Source organism: Leucopleurus acutus (genome assembly GCF_964270905.1).
Source record: "Leucopleurus acutus genome assembly, chromosome: 2".
Taxonomy (NCBI): Eukaryota; Metazoa; Chordata; class Mammalia; order Artiodactyla; family Delphinidae; genus Leucopleurus; species Leucopleurus acutus.
This window is the reverse complement of record NC_139143.1, coordinates 156,785,220-156,806,325: the sequence shown is the minus strand read 5'-3', so window position 1 is coordinate 156,806,325 and position 21,106 is coordinate 156,785,220. Positions and strand designations below refer to the sequence as shown.

Here is a 21,106-nt window from a genome sequence, read left to right as displayed (position 1 = left end):
TTTTTTTTTGGCTGTGCCTCTCACCTTGTGGGATCTTAGTTCCCCAACCAGGGATCGAACCCGTGCCCTCTGCAGTGGAAGTGCGGAGTCTTAACCCTGGACCGTCAGGGAAGTCCCTAATTGGAAAAAAATATTCTTCTTTATCAGGGATTGTATGTAAAAATGTATTGTGCGTGGATTAAAAATAGTTATTTGCTATTATTTCTCAAGACTGAAAATGTGGTTACCCTCAGTACCACTTTGTTTGGATAATGAAAATTGAAGACAAACTAGTCCTAGAGGACTGGTTTAACCTAGAGGACTGGTTAAATTAACTATGGTATATTCCTACAGTGATATTAAAAAATATCCATGATTGGGACTTCCCTGGTTGTCCAGTGGTTAAGAATCCGCCTTCCAATGCAGGGGATGCGGGTGCCACCCCTGTTTGGGAACTAAGATGCCACATGCCGCGGAGCAACTAAGCCTGCACGAGAAGCCCGTGTGCCGCAACGAAGAGCCCGTGCACTGTAACAAAGACCCAGCGCAGCTAAAATTAAAAAACAACAAAAAAAGAAATCCATGACTTTTGGTAAGAAAAGCACAGTGCAGACCAAGTAGAGCATGATTCATTTTGCTGAAAGAAAAGGTAATATTGAGAGGAAAAAGTTTTCCTTGCTCCTCTTCAGGTCCTTGGCTGGATCTGAAGATTAAACTGACAAAAACAATTAACAGGAGAAAAGCATACAATGTTTTTAAAAAATAAATTTATTTATTTATTTTTATTTGGCTGCGTTGGGTCTTCGTTGCTGCGAGCGGGCTTTCTCTAGTTGTGGTGAGCGGGGGCTACTCTTCGTTGCGTTGCTCAGGCCTCTCATTGTGGTGGCTTCTCTTGTTGTGGAGCATGGGCTCTAGGCGTGTGAGCTTCAGTAGTTGTGGCACAAGGGCTCACTAGTTGTGGCTCGCGGGCTCTAGAGTGCAGCCTCAGTAGTTGTGGCGCACGGGCTTAGTTGCTCTGCGGCATGTGGGATCTTCCCAGGCTAGGGCTCGAACCCGTGTCCCCTGCACTGGCAGGCGGATTCTTAACCACTGCACCACCAGGGAAGTCCCTACAAATTTATTTAATGTAAGTTTTTACGTGACATGGGAGCCTTCATAAGGAAATGAAGACCAAAAGAAACAGTTAAACCTGAGTATTTTTATGCTAGGTTAAAGGGTAGTAATCTGGGGGGGGAATTTAGCAAGACTTGCTCGTTAGAATTCTTCTCAGAGTCTCCTTGTCCTTGGAGATGATGCTCCCTTCCTCTCGGTATACTAAGGGCAGCTCTCACTTGAGAGTTTTATGACCTGTTTCATGGGGGGTGTGTGTGTGTCGGGCATTGAGGGAGTGAGGAGGTCAGAATGACTTTCCTGTTTTCTCAAACTCCTTCAGCTTAAAATACTCAGTATGTGGAGGTGCCATATTTTAGGATAGCATGTCCTGAACCCCATCGCTAAGTAGCGCAGTGATGAAGAGAATGCCTCTTCTGGAGCCAGACTGCCTGGGTTTGAATCTCAGCTCCATCATTTTCTGGCTTTGTGATTTGATTGAGGCTATTTAACTTTCTATGCCTCAGTTTCTTTGTTTATAAAATGGAGATAAAAATAGAATCTATTTAGGTTCTCAGGAAGATTAATTTTGTAAAGTGCTTAGGACTGTAGTGGGACAGTACATGTGTTTAGAAAATAAATCTCTTCATTCATTTGTTACACAAATATTCATTGAGTGTTCATGTGCTAGACATTGATTTAGGGTCATGGGATCTATCAGAGGACAAATCAGGTAAAGTCTCTGCCTCACAGAACCTACATTCTAGGAGGAGAAAGAGCAGACAAGTAAAGAAATGCATGTATGATATTCCGGGGCGGGTTTGCACTCTGAAGAAAAAACATGTTACACAGCGACGTGGTGGTGTGATCGGATTTACATTTTAAACGATTACTTGGCCTTTGTGTGGAGGATTGGGACAAAGACGGTCAAGGGAGTGAGGCGGGGGCTGGGAGGCTATTGCCGGAATCCAAGAACTCTTGGAGCAGCTTGCTAGCACTGGAGGAAGTAAAACGTATGCGGTTGCGTGAAGCATATACTTTGAATATGAGAGTCAGTGGGAGCAGCTGATGGCTGTGAATTCGGAGGACACCAGGTAGGAGATGATACTTACTTAAAGCCACAGATCTAGGTAACCTCCCCTACCGTGAGGTAGATCTAAGACCCAGGAACAAGAGAACCACATTTGCTAGCTAGCCCTGTCCTCTCAATAATGCTCTTGCTGTAGAGCACTTTTCACTGAGATCCTGTATTATGTACCCAATTTTTTTTGTTTTTTTAGTTCTTGATTTCACCAAAAACTTAAGCTCCTTAAGAGAAGGAACCGTGTATATTTACACGGAAAACTGGCATCGAGCGAGCATTGAACGGGAACAATCTGACCAAACTGCCTCCTCTGCTATTTTTGGGAAGGGAACCAATAAGCCTGATTGGAAATGAACACTGTTGCGCTTAATTTGTGTCGCTATATGTCGAGCCAAAAACGTTCAGTGCTTTTTCACGCCTTCCTTTATTTCGTTAACTTCATCACCTACCGCGAAGCCTTGGAGAGAAACCAGCAGAAAAGTAAAAGAGGCACACTTGGCAAAACGAAGTGAATAATTGGAAAGGAACTCCAACATCCGACACGAGCCTTTGTCTAAATTCCCCCGGGTAATTACAGACAAGTTGTTAAAACACAGGATCAAACATTAACTTCTCGTTTTTTTAACTCCAATATGTACCCCCACTAAAACACGCAACCTCAAAAACTAAAATTCTCAAAACTGTTTCCCTCCATGGAAACTTCAGTAAAAGGCGAAAATTCTATACGATCTGAAGAAAAACCACAATATGGTTACTCGCTTCCGCTTGGAACACTCCCGGAACAACGTAACACTCAGCTCAGTTATGGTTGCTCCGCTCCTGCGCAGTTCGCGCTCCCTGCGTGGGATTTACACAGACCATAGATTTCTAATAGGCACTGTCCCCTGCAACAGTGGACAAACCCCGTGGGGGGAACTCAAGCAGCGTGAAACTGTCTTTTCGTGGTGCACCATGGGTATGCAAATCGCAGGCCGTTCCGGCAGCTGGGCGACACCAGCCGCTGGCCAGGCAAGGCGGCACCGTGGGGACCCCAGGGCTGCAGCGCTCTCTCGTCGCTGTAGGTCCGCCCGGGAGCCGGCGCTTCCTTACCCAGGCTGAGGTTAAGTCCTACCATTCGGTACCTTCAGGGACCACCCCTCCCCCCACCCGCCCCCAACCCTGTTCTAGGGACAGAAGCAGAAACGGTCAAGCACAGACACTCAGGGACTTTGGGACCATGTAGGAGGCAGGTCACCACCCCTTCTGGAGGAGATGGCATCCAAATTATCTGGAAGGATGGTTCGGGTTTATGGGAGGTGGAAACGTGTTCTCCGCAGAGGGAATGCCCTCTGTGAAGTTATGGGTGGGGAACATAGAAAGTAATCAGTCTGTCTGGAGTAGAGTGTGGTGTGTCTGAATGAGGGTGTGAATCCAGCCAGTCGCTGTCCTGAGAGAGCTGGGATGATGGCAGAGGCTAGATGGAGTTAGGCCTGGAAAGGGCTTGGCTTTGATCTTGTGATATCAGTGATGGGGAGCCATGAACGGGGCTGAATAGTGTGCACTGCCACGCAGGGTGGGCTGTCCTGCAAACACTGAGACTTGTCCCCAAGACTGGCTGTGGTCAGTGTCCCGGAACTGACTATTCCTGGGGTGGTCCGGCTCCAACTGGCTGGAATCCTTCAGCTGCTGCCACACCAGGACACTGGGCAATGTTTCAGGGTTATTCACTAAGCATGCAGTTGGAGCACAGACTTTCAGCATAGCTAATATCCCACAAACTACAGAAATAGAGAGCACCTATGAGAAGCCGGGTGATGTCTTACATAAATATTTCATTTAAAATCCTGAAAGGAAAAACTAGTACCCTACAAGATAGGCTCTAATCTTCCCATTTCACAGATGAAGACGCTGAGGCTCAGAGAGGTTCTCTGACTTTTCCAGGTCACTCAGCTGGTAAGTGGCACCGATGGAGTGACATCTTTTGCACTATTCCAGCCTGGTGAGCTCTCCTGCTCTACCCAAAAGCCCCTCCAAAGTGACCCAAACACTACTGGCTCCAAATCCAGTGTCCACCCCTTGGGCATCCTGGATGCATCCCCTACTCTAGGTTCCAAGCCAACCGCCTGCTTCTCTTAAGTCTTCTCAAGCATCTTAGTGTTGATTCAGCTGCAGAAGTCTTCGCCCTCCCCCCCCCACCTCCCTGCCCACTTTTGGTCAGAACATGATTTTCTGGCCTTTGGCCTGGTGGGGTGGAGTGTGAGAATGCAGCACTCTGGGGGTGGGATCGTTCCTGGTGAGTGGGTGGCTGGAACCCAGGGTGTGTATGAGTGTCAGTTGAGACCGAGCCCTGGGATAATTGGAGAAGGGCAATAAAAGACCTCCCCCACCTCGTGCGTCAGATGAGACTCTGCACTCTACACCCAGGGGTGTGGCCAGAATCGTCCAGGCCTCTGTATAGTGGGCCTGTTCAACATTCACAGAACAAACAGCTTAAATACAGAGCCTCACTGGTTGCTAATGCGACCTCAATTTCAGCAGTGCCCCTACTGATCCGCTAGCTGTCTGGCCAAAGATGCCTCTGGGGCGCCAAGCTGACTGCTGACTTGCAGAGGCCTCTGCCTTGGAGGTTGGTCTGGGCACAAAACTCCTAAAATACCTCCCTGCTATCCCCATCTCTGTTTCAATTGGCCACCTTCTTCTTTTTTTTTTATTTTGGCTGCATGGCTTGTGGGATCTTAGTTCCTCAACCAGGGATCTAACCCAGGCCCGGGCCAGCAATGAGAGTGCCCAAGTCTTAAGCACTGGACCGCCAGGGAATTCCCTCAGACGCTTTCTTGATCTGCTTCCACTTCTCCTCTCACCTGTTGCCTGGCTGTGTCCCTCTGCCCATCCCCCCATGCCGCTCACAAAGGAAGGTGGGTGATGAGTCTGGAGAGGTGCACAAGGCTGGCTTATGATGGCTCTGAAAGCCACACGGTGGGGTTTGACATCAAAAACATTTGTATCACCTTGTGTACTAAGCACTTCAGCCAGACCCTGTTACCATGTATATGACCAACACATTGGCTGAACATCATCTTCACGTGCCAGGTGAATAAACACACCAAGGACTAGGGTAGCCCCACGACCTGCGGCCCTGACGCCTCCACTTGCAAACTCACAGCTCTATCTGAAAAGAAAGCGCCAAAGTCATTTGAGATGAGTTCATATAGAATATATTTCACTTTTAAAAATAAAACTTTCAGCATAGCTAACATCTATACAAACTACAAAAATAAACGTCTCCATATAAATAATTTATGTGGTAAGAGGTGGGCAGGGATACAGAGAGCCTACCCAGAAGTCAGCAAGCAGTGGGGGACCAGGACTGGAGAAGGGTGCTAGAGGATCCCTCAGGCTTGGTCTGCTGGGGGCAGCAGGGTGGGGTGGGAGGGGGGACAGGGCTGCACTGCAGCCTGAAGTGCTTGCTGGCTTTCACCCCACCCAGTCACGGGCACAGGCACGGAGCACCCGGGTGTGCAAGGCTGCTCACAGCCTAGAGGGTGGTGGCTTAGTGTGGATCTCAGGGAGGTCTGTGATGGCTGGGTCGGGGAGGAGATGGAGGCAGACAGCAGCAGCAGCAGGGCTCTCCAGGAGTCCGCCCTGCATTCAATAACCCCCCATGGCTTCCCAGTGCCTTCATGTGGCCTGAACAAGGTCTCCACGCTTCAGCTGCTCTTTCATCAGGTGGCTGGACATGGTCCCCTAGAACTGAGGTTGCTGGAGCCACTGGCAGCTGGTGTGGCAGCAGGGGACCAAGTAGGCTCTTCAGAGGCCGGGTGGATGTAGGCACCAGGCAGTGGGGGTGGGCGGAGGGCCACGGTCATGGAGGTAGTCACTCTGGCAAAGCTCTGGGGAAGGGTGGGGGCTACCCCCCACCTGAGCCCTCCTCCTTGTGCAGCTGGTGGGCTCAGGACCTCCGGGCTCTCCTTGTACATCTGTACCACCTTGGGGGAGACACCAGCCCCAGTGAGCCCAGGGGCTACTGCGGACGCAGCCCCCTTCAGCACCTCCCTGGTTGGGAAGCTGGGGCCTTTGGCGGCTTCCAGCAGGATATGAGAGCTGACAAGGGACAGGATGTCGAGGTCTGGGGCAAACCCTGCACCTAAATGGCTAAGGTGGGTCCCATGAAGAAGTCAGGAGGGCTGAGGGGTAGGGACATGATGTCTGGGCAAAGGGGGAGGCTGCCACCTTCAGCTGGTGGTACTTATGGGGAGGGGTCCCTGTGAGTTGAGCCCTGTCTGTTGGCCGCTGAGGGCATTTTGCCCTGGCTCTGTCCCACCCCGTCCCCTGGGCTGGGAGCAGAAGGAGGGTGGTCACCTCTGGTGGGGGGCCCAGGATGGACAGCAGCACAGGCAGCAGCACGAGCCCGTGGAGGAGGCCTAGGAGTGTGAGTACTGTCAGCACCACGAAGAAGTACCTGGGGGGGTGTGAGGCCGCTCAGTCTGGGCAGGTCCTGCAGCCAGTGCAGGCCAGCCCTGCCTCCTTGCCCCGAGCCCTCCCCTACCTTACAATGAAGTCAAAGTTGGAACCAGCAAGCATGAGCAGACCCAGCAATGTGGAGACGGCCCCATCGGTCACCGGGGCCAGTGTGTGCTCTAGGGCCCGGGCAGCCCGGAGGTTCCGGCTACCCTGGGAGGTCAGGAAGCCCTAAGGGAATAAAGTGGTCCTGGAGCTGCTCCTTGGCCAACCACGGCCAGCTCATCTGTGTTCCCAGGGCTCACCCATGCCTTGGCCCACAGAAGGCCAGGTGAACCGAGTCCCTGGGAGCTGCCCAGGACGCAAGCACGAGTCCATATAGGTAACACTGTATAGATGAGTGAGACACAGGGATGTCTAGAATAGGCTGGCAAACTACAGTCTGTCCCATGTTTTTTTGTAAATAAAGTTTTGTTGAAACACAGCCACACCCATTCGTGCACATAGCATCTATGGATGCTTTTGGGCTACCCCGGCAGAGTTGCCACAGAGACGCTATGGCCTGCCAAGCCTAAAATATTTACTATCTGGTCCTTTACAGAAAAAAGTTTGCCAACCCCTGGTTGGTCTAGAAGGATGGACACCAAAGTGATAACTTCTAGGGGTGGCATTTCAGAGGATTTCTAATTCTTTCTTGGTACTTTCCAGCATGCTGACATTTTTTGTCTCCCAAGGAGTATATATTATTCTTATAAGCGGAAAAATAATAAGGCTTTTATGGGGGAAGAAAGAAGGGAGCTGTTTGCGGGGTCTGGCCAGGTCTGTGCCGGAGCTGCCAGCTGGTCCACGCCCCCCACCCCACCCACGCTCCTCCCCTGCCAGAGACCATGAGGCTGTGAGAGAGGCCTGCCTGCCTGTTCTAATATCTCTGTCTTGGTGGGATCTTGCCATCCAGCTACCACCCCATTTCTCTGATCCTCTTCACTGTAAATCCATCCAAAAGAATTGTTGGTTCTCATTTTCTCACCTTCCATTCTGTCCTCCCCCCTTTCTGGTCAGGCCTTTGTCCCTCCTCTCTACTGAAATGGCTGCTTATTTATTTGTTTGTTTACATGTTTATTGCTTATCTCTATGCTCTAGAATAAGCTCCTTGAAGGTAAAGCCCGTCTGTAGTGCTCTTATCTCCTCAGTTCTTAAATAGTACCTAGCACACAGTAGGTGCTTGATCAATATTTGTTGAATACCAAATCAGCTGGCCCACCCCTCCCCTAGTGCCTGTGCTCACCAGAGCCACATGGACCGTGAACTCGACACCAATGCCTACAGACGCCACAAGGATCACCACGGGGATGGCGCTCAGCTTGATGCCCAGGAAACCCATGATGCCAAAGAGCTCCACGGTCATCACTGCCAGGACCAGTACCTAGGGAGGGCAGGGCTCACCCAGGGCTCCTGGGCAGGGCAGGGTGGGGAGCTATGGGTCTCTCCAGCCCCACCCTTGCCAGGACTCACTATGAGGGAAGCTGCCCAGGGGTTGAGCAGCAGCAGGGCGCAGACGAGGAAAGTGCACACCAGCAGGATGCAGACCGCCAGCAGGAAGCAGCGCCGCAGGCCCAGATACTGCTCCCAGAAGAGGAAGGGGGAGCCGCTGGGGTAGGCGCGCACCCCAGCCTGGCCTGCCTCGGCACACGCTGCCCGGGCCCCCTCAATGGTCTCCACGAAGTCTGCAGTCTTCTGGAGTCCGTGCAGTAGAAAGGGGAACTGGGCAAACTCCAGGGGCTGGGCCGCCGGGACTGTGGAGGGGAGGGGACGGAGGGAGAGGGAGGGGTGGCCGGTAAGCACCGGGAGCAGTGGGCAGGGCCTTAGGGTAGGGCCCGTGTGGGCCCAGGCCTAGGCTCTGCGGGCTCCCCTGGGACTCACTGCGAAGGTTCTCCCCGGTGGTGTCGTACTTGTCATGCAGCCACTCGGGAGGTGGGGGGTAGAAGTTGGCTTGTGAGGCTGCCAGACCCAGCGGGTCACTGCTCACCCACACGGTCAGCCCCACGTAGAAGAGCTCAGGTGGAATCAGCCCGTCCTTGTCCACCAGCTTCCTTGTGGTCAGCTGCAGAGGCAGAGAGAGCTGAAGGCTGGGCCCATGGGGCCTGGAGCCCCAGGGTGCTCCCTGACCCTTCCAGTCCTCTCCTAACCTGGCTGAAATCAAGAGGCTCCTGGGCATCCCCGGTCTGGATGAGCAGCTTGTAGGCTAGGGCCCCATCCTCAGAGCCATTGCGGTATGAGTGGTGGGTGATGCGCCCAGAAGCCCAGTCCTGGTCAAACGCAGCCTGGATTCCTGGGAGAAAACAGGGTGGGGTCCGGTTGGCCTGGAGCTCTGGGAGCTCCTGCTGGCCGCAGCCCTCCCTGCCGGTCTCCTTGCCTCTCACCCTGTAGCCAGTTGCGGTAATAGTGCAGCCAGGTGCGGGGTGCCTGCGTGGCCGGTGGGGGCAGCACTGCCTTGAGGGAACTGAAGCGCTGGTGCAGATCAAAGAGGGCGCGTTGGGAGTGGGCGTAGTCAAAGCCACCCTGTGTCACCAGGGCCACCTCGTACAGAGAGAAGTACCTGAGCTGGGCGCTCAGGAAGGCATGCTCCTTGGTGCCCCGAGGCACCACATCTGTCAGGGCCAGCCCATCCTGCACCAAGGTCGATCCATAGAGGCTCAGGCCCAGAAGAGCCCCAAAAAGTACCAGCACCATGGCCTGTGGGAAACGGCAACCAAGCTGGAGGCCCAGGGATACCCTTGGGCCCTCAGATGCTGGGCGAAGCCCTCTTCCCTTCTTGGGGCCCAGAGATACCTAAGAAGCCTCTGCTGTGTCTCACCTTGACCTGCCTGGGCCTGGAGGCTTACCTTGGTGTGGGACTGGAGCAGCAAGGGTGCAAACTGAGAGCGGGCGAAATGGGCAAGATTCCAGCGGGCGCAGGGCAGGGACTTGCAGGCTGCCTTCTGCCTTGTCCCCTCCTCCTGGCCTAGAAGGTCCCGTGTTGACCCTCCTGGGCTGAAGAGCTCAGAGGCCAGTGGGTCAGAAGGTGGGGGCACCAGGTGGGCTTGGGGAGGCAGGATGGTGACCACATGCTGGCTGCTGGCTTCACAGTGCGCAAATGCCTGAACAGTGGCAGTCAGGTGAGCAATGCCCACTGGTACTGTCCTATCCCCCAGCTCCTGGGGCAGAATCTGAATCACCCGAGCAGAGCAGGGGCTGGAAGAGGCAGAGAGAGAGGGTGACGGGTCTGTGCCTGGAAATGCTGCTGAAGGGACAGGACGGGATGGGGCCAAGGAAGGATGGTCTGGTGGGTTAGGGATACCTAGAGAAGCAGCAGAGCACATCAAGGCGCTGGCAGTGGCGCCGGTGCAGGTCCAGGCTGAGGACCGCTGGGAAGACAAGCATCACGGCTGCAAAGTTGCAGCCAACCACTACTGCCGCCTGCAGGATGGACAGGAGGGGCACAAAGCCTGGATGAAGCCCGCTCCGGCTCCATGCTCACCCTGAGCCCGGGCCCCGTCTGTGAGGCCTCACCTGCAAGGAGAAGGCCCGCAGTGCAGGGATGGGAACTAGGGCAGCCATGAAGAAGGCGACCATGTTGTTGATGGACGTGAGTGCAACGCTGGTGCCTGTGCGCTGCAGACACTCACCTGTGCGCTCCTGTCAGGACAAGGCAGCGTGAAGGACGGCATGGGGGGGGAAGGAGCCTCACAGCAGTTAATAGTTATCGTACTGTTCTAAGTACTCGACTTGGATTACCTCACCGATCCTCACTACAACCCTTACGACACAAGCACTATTATTACCCCTGTTTACGGATGAGGAAACGAGGCACAGAGAGGTTAATTACCAGCCCAAGGTCACTCAAACCAAGAGGCTCTGAGCCCCTACGCAGCACTGCCTCAGATGAGCCCAGGCTGGAGGACGAGGCCTCACCTGGAGAGGGGTGCCAGGTGGAGCCTCTGTGAAGGCATGTGCCAGCAGGAATATGTCATCCACGCCAATGCCCAGTGCCAAGAAGGGCAGCACCTGGAGGGGCACGGGGTGGGCAGCTGGAGGAACCGGGCAGCCTGGGCCGTCGGCCCCCAAGTCTGCCCCGCAGTCTTGATGTACCTGGGTAGTGGCGGCATTGAAGGCGATGCCGAGCAGAGCGCAGAGCCCGAGGCCCGAGGCCACCGCTAGGGCCACCAGCAGCACCCCGGCGAGGCCCACAGCACCCTGGGACTGAGCACAGTCCCACCGCAGCATTGTCACGCAGGCGTAGGCCAGCTGTGGGGAGAGAGGGCAGTCTTGGATAGGGCCTCCCAGGGTGGGGGCCGGTGGTGGGGGACAAGGTGCCAGGAGGACCCACCATGAGCAGGTAGCCTCCCACCACGCGGGCAGCGCTGACTTCAGAGAAGGCGTGCAGGATGTCATCCAGGGTGGTGGAGGAGAAGGCGTGGATCTGCTGGGACGCGTTCCCAGGCAGGGCCTCCTGCGCCAGCTGGAGAGACAGGGCGGTGTGAGGGGCAGAAGGTGGCAGCGGCCTCAGGGCGCCGCGCTCGCCACCTGCACGCCTGCACGTCGACCTGCACGAAGCGCCGCTGCCAGGCCTGCAGCACCGTGCCGGCCTGCTCCTCGCTCCAGCCGATGTCGTGTGTCTGGTAGTCGCCCCGGAAGTGCTCGTAGAGCTGGCGGGGACTCATCAGCAGGAAGGTGCTCTGCAGGGCCTCTGCCCTGGTTGGGGTACAGGAGAAGTAGGGGTCAGAGCTGGTCTGAACACTCAGGAGGGGGTGTGCAAGGGGCTTTTGCCAGAGTCGCCTGGCATCAGGGTGTGGCTCCCCATACCTGGGGTGCCCTTACCAACTCCCAGGGGAGGCCCTACCTCAGCAGCTGTCCTTGGGGGTCTCTGGCCATGCCTCCCAGCAGCAGTTCCTCCTGCCAGTGCATGAACTTGTGGGAGAAGCCATGGCAGCCCCCGCTCAACTCCTGAGCCACATTGGGAGCCTGGAGGGGGACAGCGGAGGGGCTCATTACTCAAGGCCCTGGTTTTGGATAACTGGGTGTCTCTGGGCTGGAACCTCCAGGAACCATGCTTGCCACGGAGCTCTGTGGACCTGGAGTGCTCAGCTATTCTGCTGAGCCTCTTGCCTACTCTGTAAGGGAGCAGCTAGTGTCCTGCAGAGAGGAGGCCACAAGAGGGAGCAGAGGCCTAGAGACAGGCTGCGGAGAGGAGCTGGCATAACTTTGGTGGTTTTGGAAAAAGGTCCACGTACACAGGGCCACACAGACACTCAGGAAATTAGGTATGATACTCGTGCTTAGCTAATTTGTCCTGTTTCCCTGTAAACGTGTATTTTGATGAAGTCCAGCCTTTCTGGGCTTAGAAAAGGACAAAGGGATTCATAGGCCACTTGAGGGTTCTTTAGCAGAGCTGAATGGGAATGGAACCCTCTAGGTGTCTAGCACAGTGGGGCCAGGGTAACAACGTCCAGGAAATGGGGGGCAGAGCACAGAGCAGTCTGCTCTCTCCTAGAACAGGGGAACATATGAGGGGAAAGGGAAGGAAAATAACCTGTCCCTGGCAGACCTGGCTGGAACCCACCTGCCTGCTGTGATGGTTAGGGGCACTAGATGGGCAGTGGAGGTCGTCAGGGTGCAGACAGGGCCGCCCCACGTAGGCCTGGCCCACCTGTGCCTTGTCTAGCAGCTCCCGGAAGCCCTCAAGGGAGGCAAAGGGGCCCAGCTCCTCCAGCAGCTGCTCTGGATCCAGGTTGGTCCACTGGATGTCGGGGTGGCCCCTGCAGGGGAGAGCTCACAGTTGGTGAGGATCAAGGATCAATGCCCACCCTCCAAACCACTGCAATGGGACCCATGTAGTAGCCCACCCTCCTCCTAGCTGCTCATCTGTCCCTCTGTGTGGAGGGTGGGCAAGGCTCAGCCCAGCAGGCTGCTGCAGTGAGCTGTGGACAGATACCGGGGCCGAGATGGACCTCAAGACAGATGGTACTTAACACGATGAAAAGGCCCAGAAAAGCCCCATTGCATTCCTTCCCAAACCGTCTATCCTTGGATCTAATACATAACCATACAGGCACCTGCTTATAACAGGTTTTCTTTCTGGCCTGGGTCACAGCTGAGCTGACACCTAGTTAAGTCTCCCTGGCAAAGTCTTTCTGGGGATCTTTTCCGTCCTTTGTTCAGATCTTACAGATCTTCGTGTTCTGTCCAAATAAGACAGGTCTGCCTCTCCTTCGGAGGTGAGGCGAAGGGGGATGTGGAGAGAGCCCTGAGGCTGCCGGTGCTCTGACCCTGGCCTGGGAGGTAATTAGGCCCTGGGTGAGCTTTTGATCATCATCTTTACTCCCACCCTCCTTTCTGCTGGGGAGTTCCTGGCAGGGGATGAAGCAGGGCCCTGGGAGCAGCTGAGGCAGCACTCACGGCAAGTAGGCAGAGCCCCCTTGGAGTTTGGCTCCTTCCCAGAAGCAGTCGAGGGGGGTGAGGATCACGCAGGGAAACAGCTTCTCAATCATCTGCCAGGGACATCCCAGGCCATATCAGTCCTGTCCCTGGGCTCTTTTCTCCATGACCTTTGTAGGATGCCCTCTGCAATGCCCCCACCTCCCGACGCCACCTCCCCCTTCCCCATCTCTCCAAGCCCTCCCTTACTGCAGAAAAGGCTCCACCTCTACCTAGTCTCAGAGAACAGCTCAGGATGCTCACCCGCTCAATCATTCCATTTTCAATTAGGGGAACTCCTGACTTGTAGCAGATTTTGTTCAAATCCCAGGACCTGCAATAGCCAGGGGCACAGGACATCAGCAGAAGAGGGGGATTCCCGCTCCAGCCCTGCTGCAGCACCTCTCACCCCCAGCTGCTCAGGGGCTCAGCCAGACTCACTTTCCATAGAGTGATACTTGCACTTTACTGGCGGTGAGGGCTGCCTGGAGGTGGAGGCCAAGTGCCTCAGGTGTGAGGACGTTCTCCCCCTCCTGGCGCGGGGTCTGTATCAACATCTGGGAAGTGTATGCAGCCTCCTCCCCCAGCTTCTCCTTGGTGTATTGCAGCTCTTGGCTCACCCGGCTGCCCGCTGCCAGAGCAGAGAGAGAAAGCTGGGGGGAAAGAGCCTCAGTGGATCAGAGCTCTGGGGGACGTGGGACCCTAACCCACAGAGGCCTCCCAGGACAAGTGGGGGAAGCTTCTCCCTGATGGTCATGCTGACTCCCAGGCTCCTGGCCCTCTGCTTGGAATCTGGAGTGGAGAGGTCCAGCTGTGTGGCTCTGTGGAATTCTTGTGGGACCTAAGGTTTAAGCATGAACCCGGCTGGCTGGGTTTGGAGCAAATAACTTTAAAACGAGAGATCAACATGAGCTGGGGCAGGGTGGGGTTCTGGGGGTGTCCTGGGAAGGGAGCCCTCACTCAGTCCCTCTCTACTCTGGTGGGGAGGAGAAGGAGGGACAGAGGGGCCAATAGGGAGGCTGCCCTTGGAGGGTCTCCTAAAAGAACAGGTCTAGCGCTGGGGCTGGTTCCTAGTTCAGGTTGTCCCAGGCAGTGGACAGACACTTTTTTGCAAACTGCTCTGCAAAGGGGTGGGGTGTGCCTGGCAATAATGGCTCTGTGGTGGCACAGGTGCGGGGCAGGGTCAGACGGTCTTTCAGTGTGATGCTGCCAACATACTGCTTCCACTCATGGAAGCACTCCTGGATCCTGGCAGAGGTGACATCAAAGCGGGCCTGGGGAAAAAGATCCCTTTCACCAGTCTCTCTGTTCAGACAACAGGGAGTCCCAGCGCCAGGCCTGCCTTCATCTCCTTGATCAAGTCCTGCATTGCACTGGCCATGGAGGCCAGCTCTGTACCTGGGATCTGGGGAGGTGGGGATGCTGTGAGGGATGCTATGACCTGACTGTGGTTTGGGGGAGGCGAGGGCCAGGGCCAAACCACCCCGGAGGCTTTGTGGACTTGGCCTGGTCTTAGACCCATAATCTTGCTTCAACCCATCTGGGGCCTCTTCCTGTAGGTCACTGCCACCCTTGGGGCCCAACGGACTGCTTCTCTGAGACTCCAGCCCCACCTGGGATTATCATGCTCCCCAATCTCTTTTCCAAACCCACACAATCCCCTCACTCATGCGAGCCCCAAACCCTTGGTAACTCCCCATCACAGATTCACCCATATGCTCACACCTCCCATCCCCACAACAGTCTCACACAGCCATCATCCTGCCTTCTCTGCTGGCAATTCCACCTACTCTTTTTCTTCCTTTCCCGACTCCCCACTCCTCTGCAGTAGGTCCGTACTGCAGTGTTTATTTCATCAGGCTTGGACCAGAGCTGCCACAAGGAGGGATAGGAGGGGAGGGCAGAGATAGGCTCCTCACAGTAAGTGAGTTTGCTGAGGGAAAGGAGGCATGGCAGAAAGAAGGAACCCGGACAGAACTAATAAGAAAGCAAGAGAAAGAGACAAGCACAATTTAAAATACAGCATCAAGGGAATTCCCTGGAGGTCCAGTGGTTGAGACTGCACTCTCACTGCCGAGGGCATGGGTTCGATCCCTGGTCAGGGATCTAAGATCCCTGCAAGCCACGTTGCGTGGCCAAAAAAAAAAAAAAAAAAAAAAAAAATACGGCATCAAAGAGAATAAGGAATCCTCAGAGAAAATGAGAAAGAGAAAAAGATAAGTCTTCACTGACGATGATGATGACAGATGCACTAGGATGTATTGTGAGGCAAGAAGAGATGGGGTGGGGGGGGCACAAAGGCTCTGGACAGACCTGGCTTTGGGTCTTGGCTCTGATGCTTGGTCTGTGCTTGAGTAGATTACTTAGTCTCTCTGACCCTCAATGTTCTCATCTGTGAAATGGAGAAATGCCTACCTTGGTAGAATTAGAATCAATGTGAGCAAAGTACTTAGGAAGTTGTCCAGAACACAGTAGGTACAGATACGGAGCTATTATTCAATGGCTGCTGGGAGAGAAATGATATGATGGAAAAATGAGAAAGAACTGGAGAGAAAAAGAGACTGTAAGTGAGTGGGGAAGAAGCAGGGGGAACAGGGGAAGGAGACGTCAAAATCATCACATTTGTTGAAAACTTTACAAAAGGGGCACATATATACAATGGAATATCACTCAGCCATAAAAAGAAATGAAATTGAGTTATTTGTAGTGAGGTGGATGGACCTAGAGTCTGTCATACAGAGTGAAGTAAGTCAGAAAGAGAAAAACAAATACCGTATGCTAACACATATATATGGGATCTAAAAAAAAAAAATCGCTCTGAAGAACTTAGGGGAAGGATATAAAGACGCAGACGTAGAGAATGGACTTGAGGACATGGGGAGGGGGAAGGGTAAGCTGGGATGAAGTGAGAGAGTGGCATGGACATATATAAACTACCAAACGTAAAATAGATAGCTAGTGGGAAGCAGCCGCATAGCACAGGGAGATCAGCTCGGTGCTCTGTGACCACCTAGAGGGGGGGGATAGGGAGGGTAGGAGGGAGGCACAAGAGGGAAGAGATATGGGGACATATGTATATATATAGCTGATTCACTGTGTTATAAAGCAGAAACTAACACACCATTGTAAAGCAATTATACTCCAATAAAGATGTTAAAATAAATAAATAAATAAAAGCTACTGAACTGTGGGGGAAAAAAAAAAAAAACTTTACAAAAGGGAGAATATAACCAGTTAGCCAGCATGGAAAAAGAGTCCACTTTATAGGTAATCCAATAAATGCAAATTAAAATAGCAATGAATTATCATCTTTCAAATTAGCAAAAATTTAAGAATTGGTAGTACTCATTGCTGGCTTACAGGAATGCATTCTAACTTACCTACTGCAGGAGTTTAATTTGGTACAGTATTTGGGGGAAAGCAATACTGCAGTATGTTTTAGGATCCTCAGAAATGTTCATAATCTTTGGTCCAGAAATTTCACATGTGAGGACCTGGAAGCTATTGTAGGGACTCAAGCTGTCTCTGTGTGGAATGGGAGCCATGTTATGTTTTAAGAAGAGAAGTGAGATGACCTGGCTTTTTCATCACCTGATATATTCTGGAGCTGAGCTGTGAATGATGCATAGGAGTTGGCCAGGGAAAGAAGTCAGGGAAAGGGGTTCTGGACCAAGTGTGTGCAGGTAACTGTAAGAGGCTCTGTGTTGCTGGGCTGCTAAGAGTGAGGCAGAGACAAAACTGGATAAGCAGCCTAGAGTATGCTAAGGAGCTTGAACTTGGTTTTGGAGACTCCCCGAAACCCAGTAGAGAGTGGTGGAAGGGCTCTAAGCAGGGACTGACTTGGCCAGATTTAGAAGCACCACAGGAGGGCAGTGCAGAGGCAGATTTGAAGGTGAGGGGGAAAGATGAGTCACTTAATAGACCTCGATTTCCCGGGCCATCCTCTGAAAGGCCTAATGATTCAGGGCAGCTGGGCCCTTCCCCAGCCTTAGGAGGTGACACCTGATTAGTCTAATAAGTCAATCACAGTAATTCCACCGTCTTTGCCAAGTGAAGGATTTAGGCATAAGATGCTACACAGTTCTTGCCAGAGTATATAACCAAATGGGAAGTCAGTGGGGGTGGATGGTGGGGAGGGGTAGGTGGTGTATTTTTCCTCACTTTCAAAAAGGGATGCAAGACAGGGATGACTTCCCTTTTCTACCACTGCAGCAGCCACCTTGGGAGAAGGAGGTGATAAGCCTGAGGACAAAAGCCCAACATGCAGAAGGCAGAGGAGAAAGATAGAAAGAAACTGGGTCATTGCTGATGTCCTTAGATTGCTGAATTATCCGTGCTGGAACTTCTCTACTGTCTACTGCTAGACTCCTTGTTGGGGGGGATAATAAATCAGCCTTCTTCTTCCTTCCTCCCTCTTTCCCTTTCTCTCTCTTTCATGTGGCTAAAAGCATGCTAAATGATACAATCAGGAGCGTACTGCCAGGCCTCAACTAGAGCAACAGCCGCAAGCGTGGAAAGGAGGGATCTGAGAGAGGCCGAGAAGGAAGAATTTTAATTGTTTAGTGACCAATCAGGTGAGCAAGAAGAACTGAGGCTGACTCTCAAGGTTTCAGCCTTGGGTGTCTGAGTGAATAGTGGTCCCACCAATTGATATGTGGCTGTCCCCTGCCTTCCAGACAGAAGGGCTGTATGTTCCTTATCTTCAGGGACAGCTCCAGTTTCAAACCATCTCTATCACTGTTCCTGTAAGTACTAATTGGGCTACATGTTGTGATTTTCCTTTTCTTTTCTTTCCTTCCTTCCTTTCTTTCTTCTTCTTTTTTTTTTTTGTCCATACCACCTGGCTTGTGGGATCTTAGTTTGCCGACCAGGAATCAAACCCGGGCCCTCGGCAGTGAGAACACAGAGTCCTAACCACTGGACCACCAGGGGATTCCCTGTGATTTTTATTTTAGAGAATTTATCTGAGTCCTTCAGCTTTAATATTGATCAGGAAGGAGAAGTCACATTCCAAATCTCACCACGGCAAAGCTGGAGAGTCCAGAACTCTGATAGTTAATGTCTAGCTTCTTTCTTTGCTTTCTGCATTAACAAAACAGGAAAGGAATGGAAAATACCCTTCAGTCCTCACTGCCTAGGGCATTGTTGGAAGAAGCCTCAATGACAGATGTACAGAGAAAAGATCAGGTCAAGATCATTGCTTTCATCTCACCCGTAGCCCCAGCTAATACAGGGCAGAGTGATATTCTTTTTTGTTTTTAAGTAATGTCTTTTTTTTGTGTGTGTGTTACGCGGGCCTCTCACTGTTGTGGCCTCTCGCGTTGTGGAGCACAGGCTCTGGACGCGCAGGCTCAGCGGCCATGGCTCACGGGCCCAGCCGCTCCGCGGCATGTGGGATCTTACTGAACCGGGGCACGAACCCGCGTCCTCTGCATCGGCAGGCGGACTCTCAACCACTGCGCCACCAGGGAAGCCCAGGTAATGTCTTTTTTTAAAAAAATAAATTTATTTATTTTTATTTTTGGCTGCATTGGGTCTTTGTTGCTGTGCGCAGGCTTTCTCTAGTTGCGCTGAGCGGGGGCTACTCTTCGTTATGGTGTGCGCGCTTCTCATAGCAGTGGCTTCTCTTGTTGCAGAGCACGGGCTCTAAGAGTGCAGGCTTCAGTAGTTGTGGCACGCGGGCTCAGTAGTTGTGGCTCGCGGGCCCTAGAGCACAGGCTCGGTAGTTGTGGTGCACGGGCCTAGCTGCTCCGCGGCATGTGGGATCCTCCCAGACCAGGGCTTGAACCCGTGTCTCCTGCGTTGGCAGGCGGATTCTTAACCACTGCGCCACCAGGGAAGTCCCAGAGTGATATTCTGACATAAAGAGAAAAGACTTAGGAATTGATTACCACCCTCTTATATCACCCTCGCACAAGCAGCAGCAAAAATCCAGTGGGATCTAGCCTATCCTGTGCTGGAGTGTAGGAGAAAGGATGAGGAAACATGGAGGTTCAAGCAGTGTTTAGATTGGGAAGATCTGGGGAATGGAGAAGGAAAAAGAGGTGGGAGACAGCCTCTACTGTGGCAGGAAATCCAAGAGTCATTTGGGACCACCCAGGCAGCAGTAGTGTGGGTGGGGCTATGTGCATGTGCGTGTGTGCACATGTTTGTCTTGGGGCTGGGGGCAGGCAGGCACAGAGAAACAGCTGCTCTGGACCCCAGGGCTGACCTAGAGTGTGTATATATGTGAGGGTCTGCAGAGGGCTGGGGGGTTGGGTGGGGATGGGGTGTGGGAGCCCAATAGGCAGGCAGGCTCCAAGAAACATCTGCTCTGGATCCTAGGGCTTGCTAGCATTTAAAATAACTCAAGGGTGTGAGAGTCTAACCTGGGCCCTGCCTTTGGGTGTGGGCCAGGGCCGGGGGAGGTTTGGGCGAGCCCACAAATGTAAATTTCCCAGGAAAGAACAGAGGGGAGTTGGACTCTGTTAAAGGGTTGCCATACCAGGCTCCAGCAAGAGAGAGTTATGTCAAAACTATTAATAAGAAATGATTTTACTCTAATGCTGCCATTAGGAAGTGAAGATCTGGTTCCATTTGACTCTGCTATTGCCTCAAAGTACAGATTCTGTGCCACTTTCCCACTAAATGGTTGCAGGGGACCTCGGTGTATGGGACCTCTCCCTGGAGGCCTGCCAAATGATTTACTGTTTCCCCAGCCTTCTAGTTCTAACTTTTCTGATTCTCCTAGTTAGATGAGATCTCTCCCTGCCTTCTTTTATACAACATAATCTTTTTCTGCTTTGTATTATATTGTATATTATATCCCAGCAGATATTTTACTTTCCTTGCTACTGAAAGATGGGTCTTGTTTTAGTTGCCTTTACAAGCACTGCAGTGCAATCAAACACATATTAAAGATTGCCAGTAAATGCTAAATAAACACACACGCACTCACAGATAACTGTTCCATATACCCATTCACAGGGTTCCACCATCTGCAGATGTCCATTTATGGATGTGAGAGGGAGCAGGGCTCCCAGACGCCCAGGCTCTGGAAGGCAGGTGCCCCCTCCAGACCCAGCGCAAAGCCCACTAGAACTCAGTAGCCAGCGCCTCACCCTATTCTCACCATACCCAAGCAGCTATGGCCAGTGTCCACAACTCACCTTCCACCCAGAGCTGTTCTAGGTCTGTTTCAATGATGGCCACGCGGAGACCCAATGCTAGGGCCCCAAAGGCCAAAAGTCCCAGGAAGAGCACTTTGCCACAGTGTCTCTGGATCCCACAGCCCAGAGAGAAGAGCAGGCCCTGGAAGTAAGCACGAAGCCAGAGTGGAGCCTGAAGGCTCCCAGCTAGGATCTGGGATGGAAAGAGAAGGGTCAGCCAGGCATTACTGCAACAACACATGAAACCTTTCCCTTTTCTCCTTATTACGCCCTCTACCAAGCTCTAGCTTCTTGGTTTCTGGATACAAGACAGAGGACCTAAACAGACACGGGCCCAAACTTGGAAAAAATTGGACTCCATTCCCTGCTTCCCACCCAATATACACCTGAGGAAGGCACAGATTCCTTTCTGAGATAGGATACATATACACACACCTGTTCTCAGGTGGACAGAGGTGGACATAGACACACCTACTCTCACCGGGCAGAGCAGGAGAAGACACGGACAGACACACAACACAGCCTTCCCGGGCGAGGGCCAATAACGCATGGCATTTAAGAGACATCACACCTTGCCGAGTGACAGACCTGGGGTCTCTAGACCCGGCCCCTTCTTCCGGCTTCCCCTCCACTCACCTGGGGTGCTGCAGATCGAGCTGGGGGTGTGTAGCCCGGGGGCAGCTCCCCAAGGGGTGGCGGCCGAGCCATGCTGGCGGGGATGGGGGGCCTGGGCGCCCCCAACCCGCGTTATCTGGGCGCCCCCATAGGCTGGCCTGGTCCCGCGTACCGCGAGGTCCCGCGTCGGAATTCAGTGGGGCCGCTTAGCCGCGGGTACGGGTGTACAGTGGCGTTCGTGAGCTGTAGGAGTGCAGGGCGGTGCGGGCCCGGGGCGCGGAGCCGGAGTGCCTCCCGCGTG

The 21,106-nt window shown here is 53.1% G+C and overlaps 1 protein-coding gene across 1 annotated transcript; it reads right to left on the bottom strand.

Annotated features, from left to right (window-relative positions):
- Positions 1-5,853: 5,853 nt before the first annotated feature.
- Positions 5,854-20,898, bottom strand: PTCH2 (patched 2; the record flags this gene model as incomplete). The annotated part of the gene is made up of 22 exons (XM_082832979.1): positions 5,854-6,117; positions 6,491-6,590; positions 6,678-6,820; positions 7,875-8,012; positions 8,102-8,382; positions 8,510-8,690; positions 8,776-8,918; positions 9,010-9,322; positions 9,472-9,820; positions 9,927-10,045; positions 10,139-10,264; positions 10,541-10,633; positions 10,718-10,873; positions 10,956-11,087; positions 11,173-11,320; positions 11,469-11,590; positions 12,189-12,384; positions 13,025-13,116; positions 13,307-13,376; positions 13,484-13,673; positions 20,191-20,383; positions 20,827-20,898. 22 exons carry the CDS (start codon positions 20,896-20,898, stop codon positions 5,854-5,856), a joined length of 3,621 nt encoding a protein of 1,206 aa, XP_082689105.1.
- Between the last annotated feature and the right edge of the window lie 208 nt (positions 20,899-21,106).